Below are 18,829 nucleotides of genomic sequence, written 5' to 3'. Positions count from 1 at the left end.
GTGCCAAGTTTACATGAATTGTCTAACCATCTGGCCATATTTGCAGTATCCAGTGTCTGAATTGTGAACTACCAGGTGCTCTAAACTGGGAACTGCTATATGCTCTAAATTGGGAACTGCTTGGGCGCCCACCATAATTGGGAACTTCTAGGTACCTAGCTGCTCACCATAATAGGAAATATCGACAGGGAATGTTAGGTGCTTACCATAAAGACTACTCCTTGTATAGGAAGCCTTAAAAAATAGAGCACATCCAACACCCGTGGTAAAACAACACAAGGATGGGTAGCATAGTAAATTCTTTTCCAACATCTTAAGAGCAAGAAGCTCTTGAGATAGTGTGTAGATATTATAGCACTATCGCATGGCAAAAGTGGGCACATGCAAACCATGAAAAGCGAAAGCATGCAACAGCTCAGAGCGTGTGCCTTCTGAGAGAAGAAAGAGAGAACATGTGGCCGAAGAAGATTCTAAGAGGATTTCATACTAAAAATAGAACTTGAAATTCTCGTCTCCTTGACAAATTTATTTGTTGGTCTTAAAAAACGTTTGGGTAATCAATGCAAAAAACGTTTGGGTGCCTTATAATTTTGGATCATATATTTTATAGAAAAGAGAGAGTGGACCAGATCCTTGTTAATTGCACGAAGACAAGGTTGCAAGCGGGTTTTGCCATCGTATCAGGCAGGCAAGATGTCTCGCAGCGATACGATCCCGTTGCAGGCGTCCTCACAATCGGACATCGACGAGATCGAGAGCCTCTTCCATTTCACTCCGTCGCCCCTGCAGATCCCGGGCTCGGTGCCCCCCGCGAGGCCCTCCAGCCCTCCGCGGGCCTCCATCCCCGTAACCCCCTCCTCTTCCAACTACGCACCAGTACCCCCTGCAAACCCTGACCCTATATCGCTTGCAACTCCTGACATTAACCCTGACCCTAAACCCAACCCTAATTTGGGTTCCAATGGCCCTGTAGGGTTCGGGGGCGGCCCTTCTGCTAGTACCCTCACAGAACCAGTTTGGCACACCGTGAAGCGAGACGTCACTCGAGTGGCCTTAAACCTCCGCAACGTTGTCTTCCCCAACCCTTACCGCGAGGACCCCGGCCAAGCTCTGCGAGACTGGGACCTTTGGGGTCCCTTCTTCTTCATCGTCTTCCTGGGCGTGTCCATCTCCTACTCCGCATCTACAGATAATGTATGCTTTCTGCCTTCCTCGATCTGCTGTTTTTTGGGGTTCCTTTTATCTGTTGCTTCCAATCAGCTAATGGATCTGTATGCCCTCTGTTGGAATCATTTATGTGTAAGAAATTAACGAAGATAATGCTTAAGCACAAACAATGGGGTTCTTCCCATGGTTGCATTAGGCACTTTAATTGGACATCCCGGTGTACACAGAAAACACTCCCGGTTCATGTGCCATGTCCACCCTTTATCTAGATGTAGGCAGGTTCCAGCTGCAGTGCACACCCCCACCTTGGAGAGGAACTAGTCATTGTGAGAAGCTTGACAGTAAAATGCTGATTTGGTTGCTTTTTATTTTCAACTAGTTGTTCTTTTTGATGTGTGTCTTCTCCGCCGCATTGTGCACTTGAATCGGCTCCTTAGACACGGGCATATTCAGATTCACAAAAAAAACACATGCTAAAATTTAGTTTGCCATTGTGAATTCTATGCTTAAACCTTAATTTGTTGGGTCTTGGCCTTCATCACAGTAATATAATCATTTTTTTCTAGGTTCCCTTATTCTGGCCTGTCTACCCTATGTGAAGCTCCAAAGGCCCTCCATCTAATACGTTGAATGTATTTTAGGGTGATAGATATGTAAGTGTTTGAGAAGCCTTTTGCAACTTGAATGATAGAGAGTATCTGAGTGGAAGCGCGACATGTAATTCGAGCTTGAACATGGGTTTGTGGATGCATGGCATGTTGTTGGCAAATGTTTCCACATCAGCGTTTCGCCAGCACAAAGGCTTGGAAACCTTAAGTAATTCAACTTCTAGTGGTCTTAGGGAAAGCAACAAGGTACAAGAGTGAGGGTAGCTCTATCATCTAAGAAAACTTTATGGCTCAATATGCTAATATGCATTAAAAGTGAGCAAAAGGGATCCTTATATAGGAGGTTTCTTTATCTTCTTCTCAAGAATAATTACATTAAGACATAGAAGAAGCAGTCAACTTTGGATTGTCTAAGTAAGGATGCCACTATCACCTATCCTTCTTGGCTAGCTTTTACATGTATTTTCTTGATTTCTTAGTTTAAAGATTTTTTGACTTGGAAGATATGCCCAACCCCACCTTGAGCTGACATAGAGGTCCCTCAAGTATACATGTCAAAAGTCTCTTGATTCACCTAAGACTTCTAGAAGGATTCTTCTCTATTATGCATACTTTCACACTCCTCCACATGCTCTCCACATGATATTTTATGTATCTTATTTTAATAGAATTACCATGCCATGTGCACATAAGGCCCACTCATCATCAATTCTATATACATTGAGTACTTTAACTTATACCAATGTGTTCTGAATCATATACATAGTACTTATATATTGAGCTTTGGATCATATCATGGGGATGTCGTAGTATCTAGTCCATACTATGCATGATGGAGTTGATGGTTTATTGCCTTGTGGATGACTACCATGAGGTTATAAATTGCACTTTCTTATAAGGTGAATTTCTTTATGCTGTATTAGCGGACATGTAATGTTAAATACTCGAGATCTCTCTCAGAAGGAAACCTGCAATACAAGCCATGAAAAGCAAGACAAAGCAACAAACCCTAACCCTAGAAGTCAAAGATATCTGGGTGCAGGCATACTCACCACTCAACCATGATAGCCGTGAGCGAGGCTCACAATCTTGGCCGTTTCCACCGAGCCACGAGCTAGAGCGTCATGCCTGTAATAAAGTAGGAACTTTATTCAATAGGGTTAATAATGGGACAAGTCCATGTATAAAAGAGGGGACTTGGACCATGGTTGTAACTTTTGATGATCATTTTTAGAAATGGAAACTTATGTTTCTTGGAGCTCATGGCTTCTCTCTTGGCTTGTGGAAGGCTATTTCCATTCTCTTGGTGAGAGACTAAACACACTTAGGCATCATGTTTACATGGTGATTACTCATATTTTTCATGCATTACATCCCTTCATTCCAATTGGTATCAGAGCTCTTGATTTTGATCATGGGCATGCATGGGTTGTTGGGAAAATTTGCTTGAAAATTTGAGTTTTTTTTTTTTCATTTTCTTGTAATCCTTGAGTGATTCTTGACAAATCTTCTCTAATCTTGCTTAATCTCATGGATATGGTGAGCATTTCATGGAAATTGTTTGAATTTTGAGTGATTTTGGCCAATTTTGCCATTTTTGGATCAAATTTTGGACCTCTGGATCAAAAATTTGGGGCAGTCGGGCCAAAACTTAGGGCAAGTGACTAATTGCAATTAACTTTTTTGCTAATCACGTTTAGTAATCATCTTCTTCTTCCTCAAGCTTTCCATAGCCATGGGATGCTCTTCCTCTACCCGTTTTGATGCCAAACCTTAGGGTTTTTGTAGAGCTCACTGAGATCTTTCATTTGAGCCTCTTCTTGCAAATTTTTTTCTCAAGGAGAGCTTTTGTTCATTCTTCCATGGCTGTGAGAAACCCTAGTATACCTTGCCACATTGACCAAATCTTGCATTGCTAAGCTCTTACACTTCATAGACATCATTGTTAGCATTATCATCTCATGAAGGGAGGCAAAGAAGCGCAAACGGCGGGCTGCAGCAGGCTGCCGCCTCAAAATCGCGCTGAAAATATGGAGGGAGAGCTAGGTGAAGCCTAGCTCTACTACCTCAAGAGATGGAAGCCTTTCAATAGGGTTCTTAGCCCTTGTTTGGAGCATATTTTCAAGCTTTGTTCAAGCACATGGGAGGTGTTATTTGGCTGCAAATTTCAGAGCAAAGAGAGGCTACGTTTTTCTTCAACAAGAGGCTTCTTCAACATTTTCTACCATTGAAGCTTTCCGGTTGACATTGGTGAGTGGTTTGATCCATTTCTTGCAAATTTGAACCATTTGGTGGAGCTTGGGAATGGATTAGGGTTGGACACATTCAAACTCCCCTAATTTTCAGAAATTAACCATTAAAGCTTGACCATTCACATGCCAATATTGCTTCTCCATGCATTATTGATGGCAATGGTGAAAGGAATTGATTCCACATGAGCTTGGCCAATTCATAGATCACATTTTGGGAGATTTTCTTCATTATGTCTCAATTGGCATGCCATTGATGGAATAGCAAGCTTATGCAATGTTTTTGGAGTCCCTCATGCTCATCTTGATGCCATATGGACACTATGGATGCTATACATAGCCATGCCAATGCTATGTTTTACACATGGGCATAAGAGAGCATTTGGAAGCTGTCACGATTGTGACGTGTTTATATATCAGATTCTCTCTTCATTGCTGATTACTGTTGCAGATGCAAAGAGTTACCAGCCAAAGGGAACCCCTACCCTCGACTGGTTGCGACTCTTCGTCAAAGGATGTACCTCTTCATCGAATAGCCACATCTCTTCGACAAATGGTTGTATCCCTTAGTGAATGGTTGTGCCTCTACATCGACTAGACACATCCCTTAGCCTAAAAGTTGTACCCTTTCGTCTAAGGTCATGTCCTTTCATCAAAGGACATGCCTCTTCAAATGTGTCTCTTCATCTCCTATATAAGAGACCTATTGTACTCAGTTTAATACACAACAAGTCAATTCAATCTTGTCTCAAGTGTTCTCCTGAAGGTTCTTGTTCTAAGTTAATCACTTAAGTAGTAATTAGTACACAATATGCAAGATTAACAACATAATCCTCACAGTGGTATCAGAGCAAATTTTTTCCTACCCGTGGGTTGTGAAGCCCTCACCCTCTCCGCGGCACTCCCTCATCCACCTCTCCTTTCGGTGTTGTATGGAAGAAGCAGAGCGATGGTGGACTTGGCGTGAATCTTTGCTTGTAGTAATGTAAACAAGTACACAAGGTCTCACACCCATATACACGTGTTGTGTGTATAGCAGAGAGGGACCTCCTGCAGTATTTCCGGAATGCCCTCCCTCCCTGCTGCCGGTGGCGTTCGCAACATGGAAAACTTCCCCCTTTCGATGCTGACTATGGAGCCCCCCCTCTCTTCGCCTTGGGTGCTGCCAACGGGCGCTCTTGCTTGCTGAGCGTGGCTGTCGGTTGTGAGCCGCCCTAGTATGCTGAGCGTGGCTGAGCGTCACCTCCACTCCTACTTGGTGTGCTACTATATGCAGTGACTGCAGCGACCCATTCGGTGATTCAGCGAAGCGTCACCTCCATTCGGCGATCAGCCTTCGAAGCGTCACCTCCACGCGGCGATTCAGCTTTCGAAGCGTCACCTCCACCCGGCGACGGCCTTCGAAGCGTCAACCTTCAAAAAAAAACAAAACACCAATACACAACATTAATAAGTGTACTGCCACGTGGAATTCAAAAAAAAAAAACCCAAACAAACGTGCGTAATCGGCTGGGCGTGCGCTGGCCGCCCGTTTGGGATTTGCTGGTGTGAACAGCTATGGTGGGCGACTCGAAAACCACCACCCGGCTGTCAGGATGCCGCCTTCTTCTTGCTCGCCTCCCTCAGCAAGGAAACCAGCCCCCGACCAGCGATTATTAAAAAAAAAAAAACAAAGGAGTACCCCACGGCCAGCGATCAGCACAATCTTTAAAAAAAAAAAAAAAACCAACGGGCGTACGCTAATGTGAACCGGCACCCCAACCCCCCGGATGCAGCCCTCTTCATGTATGCCCCTCTTGTCTTGGCAATGACTTTCTTGGCATGCATGTTGACTACCTTTCACACTTCTCCGGCTACCTTGTCTATTTCCAAGGTTTCTTTGACGCATATGCTCGTGGTAGCACATGTTCCATTGAATGGTTCTTACTAGCGCAATCAAAATGAAGGCATTCCAACTACTCCTGAAGCCTTCTCTGGCTACCTTTTCGTCACACTTGATCCATGGTGAGCCAAAGCCTCCTCAAGCTCCCGGCAAGCAACTTCTCGGCGTACAACACCCACAACAGGTTTCGTGTCCTCATCAGCACAATTCTGTAGAGACCACCAGACATGAAATACCTTCGTTCGAGCCTCTGCATGCTCATCGCAAACATTCTCAGCATTACAATAGTTATGAGAAAGATCCATCTTTGAATCACTATCAGCAGAAGCCAAAGCAGCAATATGACGCTTTCAGAAGATCTCCCCTTGAAGAGTCATCAATCTCTTCGAAGTGGGCTCACATAGTGGCACATATTTGCGACCCTAGTCGAGTACTCGGTCGTGAATGCCGCAACGCTGGACAAGTTCCCCCTTGCGAGCCATGCCATGCTCCTCCTACTCTGGAAGCCTTAATACCCGCTGATAAAGCTGACGATTCAAGAGGTTCTGGTTCATGTGTGGCATCCCAAATGCACACAACTTCTTTGGCTGTGGTCCAGGCAAAAACAAAAGCCTTGTCACCGCCCCTGCAGAATGAAGTCTTTGTCTCTTACACAATAACCGATGCAATTGCAATGGTGAATGAAGATTCTTCAAGTCTGAAGGCTCCAGTTCTTACCTCGAATGGTACAAAGAATAATTCTCATACAGACTCTTGCAGTATGACTTCAGTCACTGCCTCTTTGGACAATACTTGTCCTAGTCTCGATGCACTATCTTTGCAGATGAAAGCGCCTTTAAACAATACCTCTTCTTCATCTACGACAACCCTTGAAGACATCCGTGTTACAGACAAGCCAATGGAATCCCTTTCAGATTTCCAAATGATGGTCACTAACCAAATGCAAAGTTTGGTGACACAATCCTTGATATTGGAGATTCAAGACAGTTTGCTTATGGTTTCTCTAAAGGCAGATGAAGATTCAGTCTTTTCTTGGACAAAGCTCGAAGTTACCAATGATGTTAACAAAAAAGTTCCAGATATGATTCTCATACTTTCGGTAAAGATGAGACAAGTTGCAGATGCAGTTAATATTCAGTTTGGTATGTGCAAGATTGTTATGGTCAACAATAATGCCATGACATGGGATCTAGCAGCTAGAGCTTTGGATGCAGAAGCAATTCAATCATTTCCCTTCTTCCAGAGTCTCAACAACTACCCCTGGGTTTTATTTTAAATGGGAGGGAATGTCACGATTGTGACGTGTTTATATATCAGATTCTCTCTTCATTGCTGATTACTGTTGCAGATGCAAAGAGTTACCAGCCAAAGGGAACCCCTACCCTCGACTGGTTGCGACTCTTCGTCAAAGGATGTACCTCTTCATCGAATAGCCACATCTCTTCGACGAATGGTTGTATCTCTTAGTGAATGGTTGTGCCTCTACATCGACTAGACACATCCCTTAGCCTAAAAGTTGTACCCTTTCGTCTAAGGTCATGTCCTTTCATCAAAGGACATGCCTCTTCAAATGTGTCTCTTCATCTCCTATATAAGAGACCTATTGTACTCAGTTTAATACACAACAAGTCAATTCAATCTTGTCTCAAGTGTTCTCCTGAAGGTTCTTGTTCTAAGTTAATCACTTAAGTAGTAATTAGTACACAATATGCAGGATTAACAACATAATCGTCACAGAAGCATGCATTTGTCAATATGATGTGAAAGGGATTGTTGGAATGCAATTGCAAATGCCTTGATTGTGGTTAACAAATGCTTATGCAAATGCCATGGTGAGGGCATTGTGAATTGTTGGTTTGTGTTGGAGCTTTTGGATGATGGATTGAGGCATGAGTCCATGCTTTATTGGTGAGTTCTAAATTGTAAAAGGGCATGAGTCATGCTCAATACTTGTAAGCCAACAAACTTGTTCTATCATTTGATATTATCCACATCATTTTGTACCTACACTCACCATTGCTACCACTTCAAGTTTCTATAGAATCTAGCAATGTGTGAGGGTACCTTGGCATTGGTTGGAGAGGCCAAGGGGAGAATGGCTTGAACTCTTTGTGCCGTGATTGCCTTGGAAAAGCGGTACAAAGGGGGATTAGGTACACCGGTGTGAAGACATGGCCTCAACCTTCACCTTGGAGGAAAACTCGGTGAAGGGGTGAGAAGAGCTTGGCCGGGAGATCGGCAAGCTTCAACGCGCGTCCTCAACAATTCTCACCATCGACTTTGTGGATGCATTTGGGCAATGGGGTCCCTTTTTCCGTCATATTGTGTAAATATTGCAAATGCTTTGATGGACAAAGAGTGCATATGATCTTTCATGACATTGTGGGATACAAAGAGTATTGCATGGTGATTTGAGAAGTTGCATTTTCATTTGAGATTTGGTTCCAATTACAAAGGAGACTATGGCGGAATTTTTCCAACAAGGGAGCTAAACAAGCTTATTGATTGGAGATTTACCCCATGGATACACTTGAAGAGTTATTCACAACTACCAAGGGGAGAAACACCAATCATTTGTAGCCGGATTGAGCTTTAGGACCGAATTTTGGGAATTTTTGGGATTTTACAAAACCCTAATTCAGTCCTAGGGTTTTTGGGATTAGGTCCGAGTGATTACACGACTCTATTCTACTCATTAAGAGTTTCAAAATGAGCCATAGAAGCCCTTAATCGGATATCACAATCTCGGTCAAAGTAGTCATGTTGACTTTCTGGTCAAAGTCAAACAGAATATACTTCCACTTTGACTGAATCAAAATGCTTTTAGGGGTAGGTTATATCTTCCGTTAGCTTTCTATAGAGCCGTCAAAATCCTAATTCCGACATATATTTTGCATTTTAGAGCCAAATTACTACTTTCAGCTGTCCCGCACAAACCCTAAAACAGAGAGTACTTGCCCACACCTAATTCTTACTGTGTTCATTTGGGAGGATAGTAGACACCATTACCTACCCATAGAACCTTCTTTTGTCCAATTCCGACATCATTTGGGCATTCTACCAACATCTTGCATTTTCTTCACTATGCCGAAGGGAAGACCACGCAAGGGTGGGGATGTTGTGCAAGAAATGATCATTGGTGATGAGGACATGGAAGGTAATATGGATGCAAGGGATGCATTCATCAATGAAGACAATGGGGGCAATGTACATAATCAAATTTCTCAAGGGACACAAGCGGCGGTCAACCATGACACCCTCATGCAAATGCTTGTACAACGGTTGGAGACCTTAGACTCCAAGCTTGATTCTCATTTTGAAACATTATCCTCACGGATTGGTGTGATGGAGGACAAGTTTGGGAAGTCTTAAGCACAAGAAAAGCATGGGAATTATGGTGACTATGAGCAAAGAAAAGGTAAGGGCATCTTGAATGAGGATTCCATGAAGGCCGTACAAGAGGATCCATTGGGAGCATCCACTCGGGGATTCATGGCGGATGCACGGAGACCTCTTGTCAAGGAGATGTTTCCTCCTTCTTTTCATTCGGGTTTATCTCACCTCAATGCATCAAAGGGTCCTACCTCTTCTAGGGCAATGCATTCAAGGGAAGAGGATGAGGTGTTTGTGAATGATGAGGAGATTGCACTCGATTGGAATCAAATGTCCTTTGCCCAAAGACAAAGGGATGCTCACGAGAAGTGGATGGAATTGTCGAATATCATCAAGAGGGATTACAAAGACTTTGCACAATTTATGGAGTCATACTCAAAGATGCAAAGATTCAAGTCCTCTACCCAACATGATAACCCATCCCACATATCTTCCAAGGATGTCAAAGACAAAATTTCACTATCAAAGTTCAAAGGTGACGGGTCATCTCCGCAAGAGTTGGAGGAGTGGGCTACCAAGCTTGACACCTATTTCCAACTTCACCCAAAAAGTGAGCGTGATATGGTACAATTTTCCTCCTTACATCTTGAAGATTATGCTCATCAATGGTGGAGGCACTTGGTCAAACAAGGGAACACGCCATCAACTTGGGAAGGATTGAAGCGGGAGATGAACTTGGCCTTCATTTCACCCTTAGTGCTTGACCGATACCATGAAGAATGGTATGAGCTTTCTCAAAAGGGGATGATGGTGAGAGGTTACATCAAGAGATTTTTGAAGCTTTCAATGTACGTGGAAGGCTTGAGTGAAGACATGAAGATGAAAAAGTTTGTGCATGGGCTTGAACACTTCATCAAGGCGGATGTGTCGGCTCAAAGGCCTAGCTCTCTCAAAGAAGCTATGAGGTTAGCCGAACTCTATGAGCCAAAGTACAAGAGGTCTCAGCCCATGACCTTCACCAAAGACACACTCAAACCAACCACTACTTCTTACAATTTTGGGAAAGGTCCTACCTCTACATTACTATCCTCTAATCCAAGAGCCCCTACATCATTTGGGGGTGGACAGCCAAAGAATGGGATACATCAATTTGATGCCAAAAAGAGTAGTGACTTCATGAAGAAGAGGCCCTTTCAACCCTTCAAGAAGACTCAAAGAATGGATGATCCAAAGATTGAGGAGTTGAGAAGCAAAGGGCTATGTTTCAAGTGCAAAGAGAGGTGGTCACCCGGGCATGTGTGCAAATCAAAGAAGATTGTGGCCACTATGATCCTCATGGATGAGGAAGAGAACAAGGATGACTCTCATGACATTGAGGAATGGGAGGATTGCAATGAAGAAGCACATGAGGAGTCACTTGAAGACCATTCTTTCATCACGGAGGATGGTGAGTTTCCGTTTGATCCGGGAGGTGGAGTTAAGGAAAGCCTTGTGGACGGAGACATGCCTACTAATGCAGAAATTTCAGCTTGCATATGCTCTATCTCACAAGAGTTGTTGGCGGGTTGCAAGAACCCAAGCGCACTAAGGTTGGTGGGGACCATCAATGGGAGGGTTGCACATATTCTTGTGGATTCCGGGAGCACTCATAGCTTCATCAACTCTAAATCCATCAACTCTCTCAAACTCAACACAAAGAAGTATACATGCTGTAATTTCTGGACAGCTTTGGGAAGGTCTACTATTGGGCCTATTTTTCTACTCCAACAAGCTTCATGGCGTATCCTAATGAAAGATTATGATGTGGGCTACATATGGCTGAGTGTACATATCATTTTCAACCCAATATATGGAGTCTAAATGAAGGATTTTCAAGGGTCTTCATCGACTAGAAGGGCTGTCATAACAGTCCCACTCATACACCTTGGGCTTGAAGCTTTGTGGACTTGTATACATCCGGATTTTCATTGTATATGTGCTTTGGATGTACTTGAGAACTCTTAACCACTTCCCATTGATTACATTAGAGTCTCATACTTTGAGATTGTACATGTTATTGATTTTGAGGACAAAATCTTTGGGAAGGGATGGTTTGTAATAAAGTAGGAACTTTATTCAATAGGGTTAATAATGGGACAAGTCCATGTATAAAAGAGGGGACTTGGACCATGGTTGTAACTTTTGATGATCATTTTTAGAAATGGAAACTTATGTTTCTTGGAGCTCATGGCTTCTCTCTTGGCTTGTGGAAGGCTATTTCCATTCTCTTGGTGAGAGACTAAACACACTTAGGCATATGTTTACATGGTGATTACTCATATTTTTCATGCATTACATCCCTTCATTCCAATGCCCTCGTGAGTGCCTTGCCATCGTCATCATCTGGCGTCCCATACCACCCGTGGTTATCCCCCAAGGACGACGGCCTCCTGCACGATGGTGCTCATGCTGCACTCCTGTGCTTCATCCATCGGTGTGTGCCCAACTGATACCCCTCCTGCCAATAAATAGGGAAGAAATGCCCAAAAAGCACACGCTATTAATAGCGGACCAAAAAGCACATTTCCGTCCACAACATATCACACTCTAGCTTGCCAATCTACCTGCTCCTAGTGTGCACATGACATCACACTCTAGCTCGCCAATTTGCTTGCTCCTAGCATGCACATGACATACTCTCCTTCCTCAAAAGAGCTCACTCTTGAGCTCAAGAAAAAGAACTCAAGGAGAAGTCGTCACACTCGCAACACTAGAGAAACACTCTCTATTGGTCGATACCAATAGTCTCAAGGACAATCCGACTAAGAGGTCGACCTGCCCAAGTAACTGACATGAGCGTCGATTCCTAGTCACAAAAGCCGAATCTGGAGCAAATGGATTATCTTGGTAACTCGAAGCTGACAATGCTGCTAGTAGCAGAGGTAAGCAACAATTGTCCTAAAGAGTTATCACGAAACCAAAAGTATCTTCCATTTGACTACCATGCTTTCATCTTGATGTCCTCTATAAATCTGGTCTGGAAAAAACCACAAAATTGGGAAATCCCAAAACCTACTACTGAAGCCTGAACCAAGTGGAACACAATACTAGTCTCTTTCCAAACAAGAGAAGAACCGATCTTCTAGAAAAGATAATCAATCTGTCCTTCATCACCTCGGAAGTCTAACTTCCCAAATAGACCTTAGAAAGCCTATGAGGACCTTGGACACGAAAGGAAAACTGTTCCAACAGACCTGGTTATGACGCAAGCTAGCATTTATCATAACTGTCTATATATCAAAAGTAAAGTATCTATCCCTCAAAGATGTTGAGATAGCCTTGTGTTTGTAGGCGCGAAGTCCGAATGAAGTCTTGACAATCTGGTGTAGCCTCGTAACATGCGATGGATCATGACGTCCCATACCACCATGATACACCCCATACCCGTGCTACGATTACTACAAAACACCAGTTTGTGGATCTGTCGTGAACTATCAGAAACAATAAATGCCAATGGCTGACCATGTGTCACAAATTGAAACAAGTTCTCGAAAGCAAGAACTCCAAATGAGACTAGTGATCATAACTCGGTCCAGGGATTAGACAACATCTGTGTACACAAAGAAGAACAACCTTGACCAGCGTCCCAATCAAAGCATCTGTCTAAACCCAGAAAATCTTGGAAACCAAAGCTTGCTTCTAAAAACTTATGCACATAGCACAAGTTCTTGAATAACCATGATTCAATAGCCTTGGTATAAGAATAGGCGGGTATACTTAGAATAGCGTGAATATGGACATAAAACTAGAGGACCATCAAAACCTTAAGGACTGTAAGATTGAAAAGGTACATATTGGGTATTGTCGCATAGCCGGCTTGTCATGCAATCTGACAATGAATCCCAACATGTAAACTTAATCTAGATGCCCTCTATCAAATATCCGTGTAGCCACAGTGGCAATTTGTGGTCAACTATTCCTCAATCCTATATATGTAGATAAGTCTTGCCTATCAAAGCCCAACAATGAAAACAATGGTCATTCCAATATCTGTAGGGTATTAGGTCTATGTCTTGCATGGTACAAGTCCATGACTAACTCTTGTGTGTGTGTCCATAAAGTTCTTGGAGTTTCTTGGCTAAAACCATACGTTGGACCAGAAGTGTTTGATGTTTGAGATGAACAGCAGCTAGACGTGGTAGATGAAGCAGAAGTCATCAAGCCTGAGTAGATCCTTCTTCATCGTTGGAAGCATGGTTCTGATCAATGGATACGTCAGTTCTATACGAAGTTCCGAGATCGAGGTACCCACGAAGCCGTTTGGCTAGACGAGGAGTTCTTTCAAGAGTACCCCCAATTATTGGACTACTTGGAAACCATGAACCTACCGCCAAGCTAAGCAGGAGGGAATGTCACATGCACTCTACACTGTAGTGCATGGTGACAAGATGGCTCATCATCATCAGTGCAACATTGTACAGTATTAGTATCCTTTAGGATGATAATTGTCTTACGTCGTGACCCCATTGTAATCCTCAGTCCAGGATAAGTCAGGCACGAGCTACATAGGTTATACCTCAGCCTTAGACAGTCAGTTAGTCTAAGTCCCTTAATCCACCTAAAGAGATGCATTCATGCATGTAGAGTCAGTAGAGACCTTTGGGTTTGCATTAGAAAGCACTCTGCATATTGCATATCGTTCATCCATTGCATATAGACCATTGCAGAAGCCTTCAACTAACATCTAGTATTTATTAGTATTTATTTGGCATTTTTTTCATAATTTCTAGCATTTAATACCATTTATTTATCATGAACAAGTCGTGTAGAGCATTTAGTGTCCAATCGGCCAGCCCTTCAGCCAACCGACCAGCACTTAGAAGCATATAAATAGGTTTGCTATTGCATCATTCCATCATTCAATCATAATTCAGCCATCAAGCCTTCAACGCTTGGAGCCTTCAGCCCAAGGAGCATATGCGATTGGAGCATTCAGCATATCAGCCCTCAGCGTTTCATCCATCAGCACGTAGGAGCATAAACGCATGAGCATTCAGCCTTCATTCATCAAAACGTAGCATCTACAGCATTCAGCCTTTCAGGACACCTTGCGTTTTCAGCATACATACAGTTTTCAGCATCCTTATCTTCATCGTTTTGCTACTTCACTTTGGTGAAGGTAAAACTCAGCATTCATATTCATTTCAGCATTCATACATAGCCTAGAAACAATTCCAATCAGCCCATACCTCAGCCTCAGATTTGCAGCTTCCCTCGTTCCATTGGGAAGAATGCATAGGCTCAAGATTGGACATCATTGGTGCTTCTACAACCGTGTACGGTTCAGCCCAACTCTTGGTCCTGAGAGATCTTGCGTTTGGCTTATCGTCAGTCCATAGTCGGTCTCTTCAAAGTAATAAAGCAAATACTATTCCAGTAGTAGGATAGGGGGCTCTTCAGTGGGTAATTCGGGACCCCATACGGTGTACAGTTTCTCTCTCTCTCTCTCTTTCAATCTCTTAAAGTTTAAAGTCATAAAAGTGAATTGCTAAACTGGCGAAACTCAGGATACAGAAGGCGGTGTGAGAATTTGTGTGATAGGATCCTTAATTACGAATACTTCCGCTGCATGTTATAGTCCGTAAGCTAGGCAAATGGAGGCTTGCTGAGGCAACTTTGACAGGATGTCTACGAGTTGAGATATGAAGTTTATATAGGTGGGAACCATCTCTTAAATTGGAACGTGCGGCAAGGCAGTGGATCAAAGTGAAATAAGTGGCATCACACTTTTCACCTCAGCTCTCCACTTGTCATTATAGCTTTTACTTGCCATTCTAGCTCATAGCAGCAGTAGCCACTATATAAGTGAGACTTGGGTTATTATTGTTCACAACTGTGATGGACCAGGATTACCGTTGAGAACATGATTAGATTCGACAGATCACAAATGGTCATGCCAAAGGCTTCAACAACAAGCAGGTGTCGGTGGTATACCAGTGCTGATTGGCATGGTTCGTGGGATTGGAGTCTCAGCCTCCGGCTTAGGGGTGATTCCGGATGGAATCTAGGTTTGGGTGGGTGGTGAGCTAGCCTTCACCCCTTCTATTTGGTACTAATTTAGTTGTTTGTGTTTAGGGAGATCTTGGTGGATCTTATCTTTAAGGGGGCCCAGGGTGCATAGGCCTTGTGAAGTGCCCTCATTGTTAAATATTTGGAAGGGTGTGGTGCTCAGTTGTGTGTGTGTGTTGTTGACACGAGCTTTTAGGGTGCTGCTCGACAGAGACAAGCTGAGAGAGAAAGAGGGGATGGATTAAGGTGAATGCTAATTACACTCAAAGTACATAGTACAAGATGTAATGATTAACTAAGTACAAAATGGGGCACGAGACTCAATGTACAAGATTAGGCATTGATTAAACATTAGAATAGTGGTCCTTTTTATAGGAGAGACTCCCCTTACAAGGTGTGTGCATATGTTGCCACCACACATGCCACATGTCACATCATGATGCCAAGTGTCCTTATAGGTGTCACTTTGCCACACATCATAGGTTACATAATATCCCTTTAAGAGGTTGTTCACACATGAAACGAACCTTTACACACTAGTGGTTGTTCACAATTTGTTCTTCCTTGACTGTTCCTCTTGAAGAAGTAAGCCAACAAGCTCCTCAAAGGATAGAGGGTTACCTCCTCTCATAGAGAGTAACAAAGAAGTACGAAAATTTTGACAGGACTCGTGCAAGGAAGTTTAGAATTGTTGTGACCAATTTCCTTTTATCAATTACCTCATTAATATTCAGCAGCTGTTCTTTAAGTTCTCTTACCTTGGTAAGATGATCCGCTATGGAATCACCTTTGTTCATGGCTAGGTTGTCCAGGCTCTAGCTCCCAAGGCAGGTACATGACACGTGCTTCGTTGCGGGATTGGAACATGGTCTCAAGGACAGTCCAGGCAGCCCTTGCAGAGCCACAAGATCGAATGTGAGGGATGATGGATTGCTTGACAGATAATGCGATCATTGCCATTGCTTGAGCATCGCGAGCATCCCACCTTCTTTGGTCTTCGGTGGGCCTAAGTGGTGATGTTGGAGGTCCTGGTAGCACTTGGGCCACCGTTGGTGGCTCCCTTCCTATAGGAACTGGAGCTGCCGAGGTGGTTGGAGCTGGTGTCGGAGGACGAGGTTCTTGCCCTCTGACAATCTCCCATAACCCCCGGGCAATGAGCAAGCTTTTGAGCATAAAGCTCTAGAGTGAGTAGTTGGGGCCATCAAGGCTGTCTTTAGTGGTCATGAACTTACCAATGCTGGAGATGTCAGCAGCAGCAGGTGCTCTAGACATCCTCACAATACTGGGTTTCCTGAGATAAGGTAGAGTGCAAAAAATAAAGAAGCCCCCCCTTTGATGTGGGCTGTAGTGCACCATGTAGATGGGAAACAAGAGAGTGACAAGAGAGTGCTCATAGGGCACCGGAATGAAGTTGGAGTGTGCTCACAGGGCACCGGGATTAAACTGGATGTAGGGTGCAATTGCCAAAGTATACCATGTGCAAGGTGTTTACTTAAATGAGCATAAAAACAGAATGCTCCAGGAGTCGTGCACAAATGCAGGAGTGCCTGGATGTCTAATGAGAAAAAGAATCTCTGACAAAAAGCCCTCAAAGTACACTCAAATTACCAGATGTAATGATTAGCTAATTACAAAATGGGGCACGAGACTCAATATACAGGATTAGGCATTGCTTAAACATTAGAATAGTGGTCCTTTTTACAGGAGAGACCCCCCTTACAAGGTGTGTGCATATGCTGCCACCGCACATGCCACGTCACATCATGATGCCGAGTGTATGGGTGTCACTTTGCCACACATCATAGATGGCATAATATCTGTTTAAGGTGTTTGCACATGAAAAGAACCTTTACACACTAGTGATTGTTCACACACTACAACCACATTATTTTAGCCTAGTTTTCATACACGCAAGGTGCTAGTTTACACAACCACCTAGCACCAATTTATCCCCACATTAACCACTAAGTATATTTAACATGTGTGTGTGTGTTGGTGGGGGTGGGGGAGTGGTTTGCATGTGCCATGAAAAAGAAGAAGAGGAAAGAAGTAATGAAATGTCGTCTTACTTGGTCTGATAAGTAGTTGGCTATATTGTGGTTAGATTTGATTGTGCTGCTTTGGGCACAGTGTTAGGGCTTTTGGGTGACTGTTCTGCATGAAATGTATTTGGGCAGTCAGAATCATTAACATAATCAGAAAAGCTTTCCATATTCAATTAACAGGGTCTTTTACTTTTGCAGTCCAGGGTTTTTGCTGTGGTTTTTGCTGTGTTGGCTGCTGGAGCAGTTATTCTGACTTTGAATGTTCTGCTACTGGTACTTCTCTCACTTTCCTGTAGTGAATTCTGCTAATGAAACATTGCTGGTTACTCAAGTTTTAGCTCCAATCATGGAAAATAATTTTTTTGCAAAGACTTTATCTGCCTCATTTGCATCAACGAGCTAAAGATGTCTGATATGCACGTGAATTATTTGCTGCAGGGTGGGCACATTATCTTCTTTCAGAGCCTAAGCCTGTTAGGGTACTGCTTGTTTCCTCTGGATGTCGGAGCTCTTATCTGCATGTTCAAGAGCCATGTGATCATCAAAGGCATTATTGTGCTGATTACTCTTGCATGGAGCTCCTGGGCAGCGTATCCATTTGTTAGTGCAGCAGTGTCACCGAACAGGAAGGCGTTGGCAGTTTATCCAGTGTTCCTGTTGTATATCTCAATTGGATTTTTCATCTTTGCTGTATAAATGAAGCAGTTTAAGCTGCACTGAGCCGTAATCAGATATACTTGTTTCTGGTTTCCTTTCTTCTGATCCTTGTGTTTATTTCATTTGATCATTGGGGACCACACTCCACACGACCACTGCCTGTCATATATATCCCCAATGACTAGTTCACATGGCACACAAAACGTTCTGTGTTTTTTCTTACACTTGAGAGCTGGTGGTGCTTACTGGCTATGACCACACTCCACACGACCACTGCCTGTCATATATATCCCCAATGACTAGTTCACATGGCACACAAAACGTTTTCTGTTTTTTCTTACACTTGAGAGCTGGTGGTGCTTACTGGCTATTGCATTTTTTGGTTGTACATAATGTATTGACATTAGCCTGCAAAGCTTTTGTGACAACCTAGTTTGAATGAACACGGGTGAAAGAGCAGAGACACAGATTTGGTATAATTGTATGACCAAAATGGCTGGCCTAGGATTGTCAAGATAGAACATAGATGAAAGAACTGAAAGGCTAAAATGGTACGTTTTTGGGACACTTGCAAGGAAAAGCGTGTGATGAACCAATTCGAGGCGATAAAGCACTTGTTGTTTGGAGCTAAATCACAGGGCAGGAAAGGAAGTTTGAAGTTGAGTGGAGGAGCCGACAGACCCAGCCATGGAAAAGCAGCAGGGCTAAGATCAGCTGTTGCAGAGGAATACTCAGAAGGTTCTACTGAGGGAGTGACATAGCATCAAGTTTCAATGCAGTTCCTTGCGGCAGTTGCATGGCTAGATTATAACGGATTCCTGACAAAATGGCCTCCTTGGG

The 18,829-nt window shown here is 43.3% G+C and overlaps 1 protein-coding gene across 1 annotated transcript; it reads left to right on the top strand.

Moving 5' to 3' along the window:
• Positions 1-607: 607 nt before the first annotated feature.
• LOC147642017 (protein YIP4b-like) lies at positions 608-18,084 on the top strand. The gene is made up of 3 exons (XM_086802160.1): positions 608-1,194; positions 17,531-17,605; positions 17,771-18,084. The coding sequence occupies exons 1-3, from the start codon at positions 694-696 to the stop codon at positions 18,026-18,028; spliced, it is 834 nt and encodes a 277-aa protein (XP_086658286.1). The 5' UTR covers positions 608-693; the 3' UTR covers positions 18,029-18,084.
• The last annotated feature ends 745 nt before the right edge of the window (positions 18,085-18,829 follow it).

Source organism: Cibotium barometz, chromosome 1, assembly GCF_041138505.1.
Source record: "Cibotium barometz isolate CiBa-2024 chromosome 1, ASM4113850v1, whole genome shotgun sequence".
Lineage (NCBI taxonomy): Eukaryota > Viridiplantae > Streptophyta > Polypodiopsida > Cyatheales > Cibotiaceae > Cibotium > Cibotium barometz.
This window is presented reverse-complemented; position numbering and strand designations above follow the sequence as displayed.

Excerpts from the sequence above, each read along its gene's own strand:
- LOC147642017 (XM_086802160.1), top strand. The coding sequence starts at position 694 with ATGTCTCGCAGCGATACGATCCCGTTGCAGGCGTCCTCACAATCGGAC. Across the intron at positions 1,195-17,530 it reads ACTCCGCATCTACAGATAAT|TCCAGGGTTTTTGCTGTGGT; the intron begins GTATGCTTTCTG and ends TTACTTTTGCAG. Across the intron at positions 17,606-17,770 it reads CTTTGAATGTTCTGCTACTG|GGTGGGCACATTATCTTCTT; the intron begins GTACTTCTCTCA and ends TATTTGCTGCAG.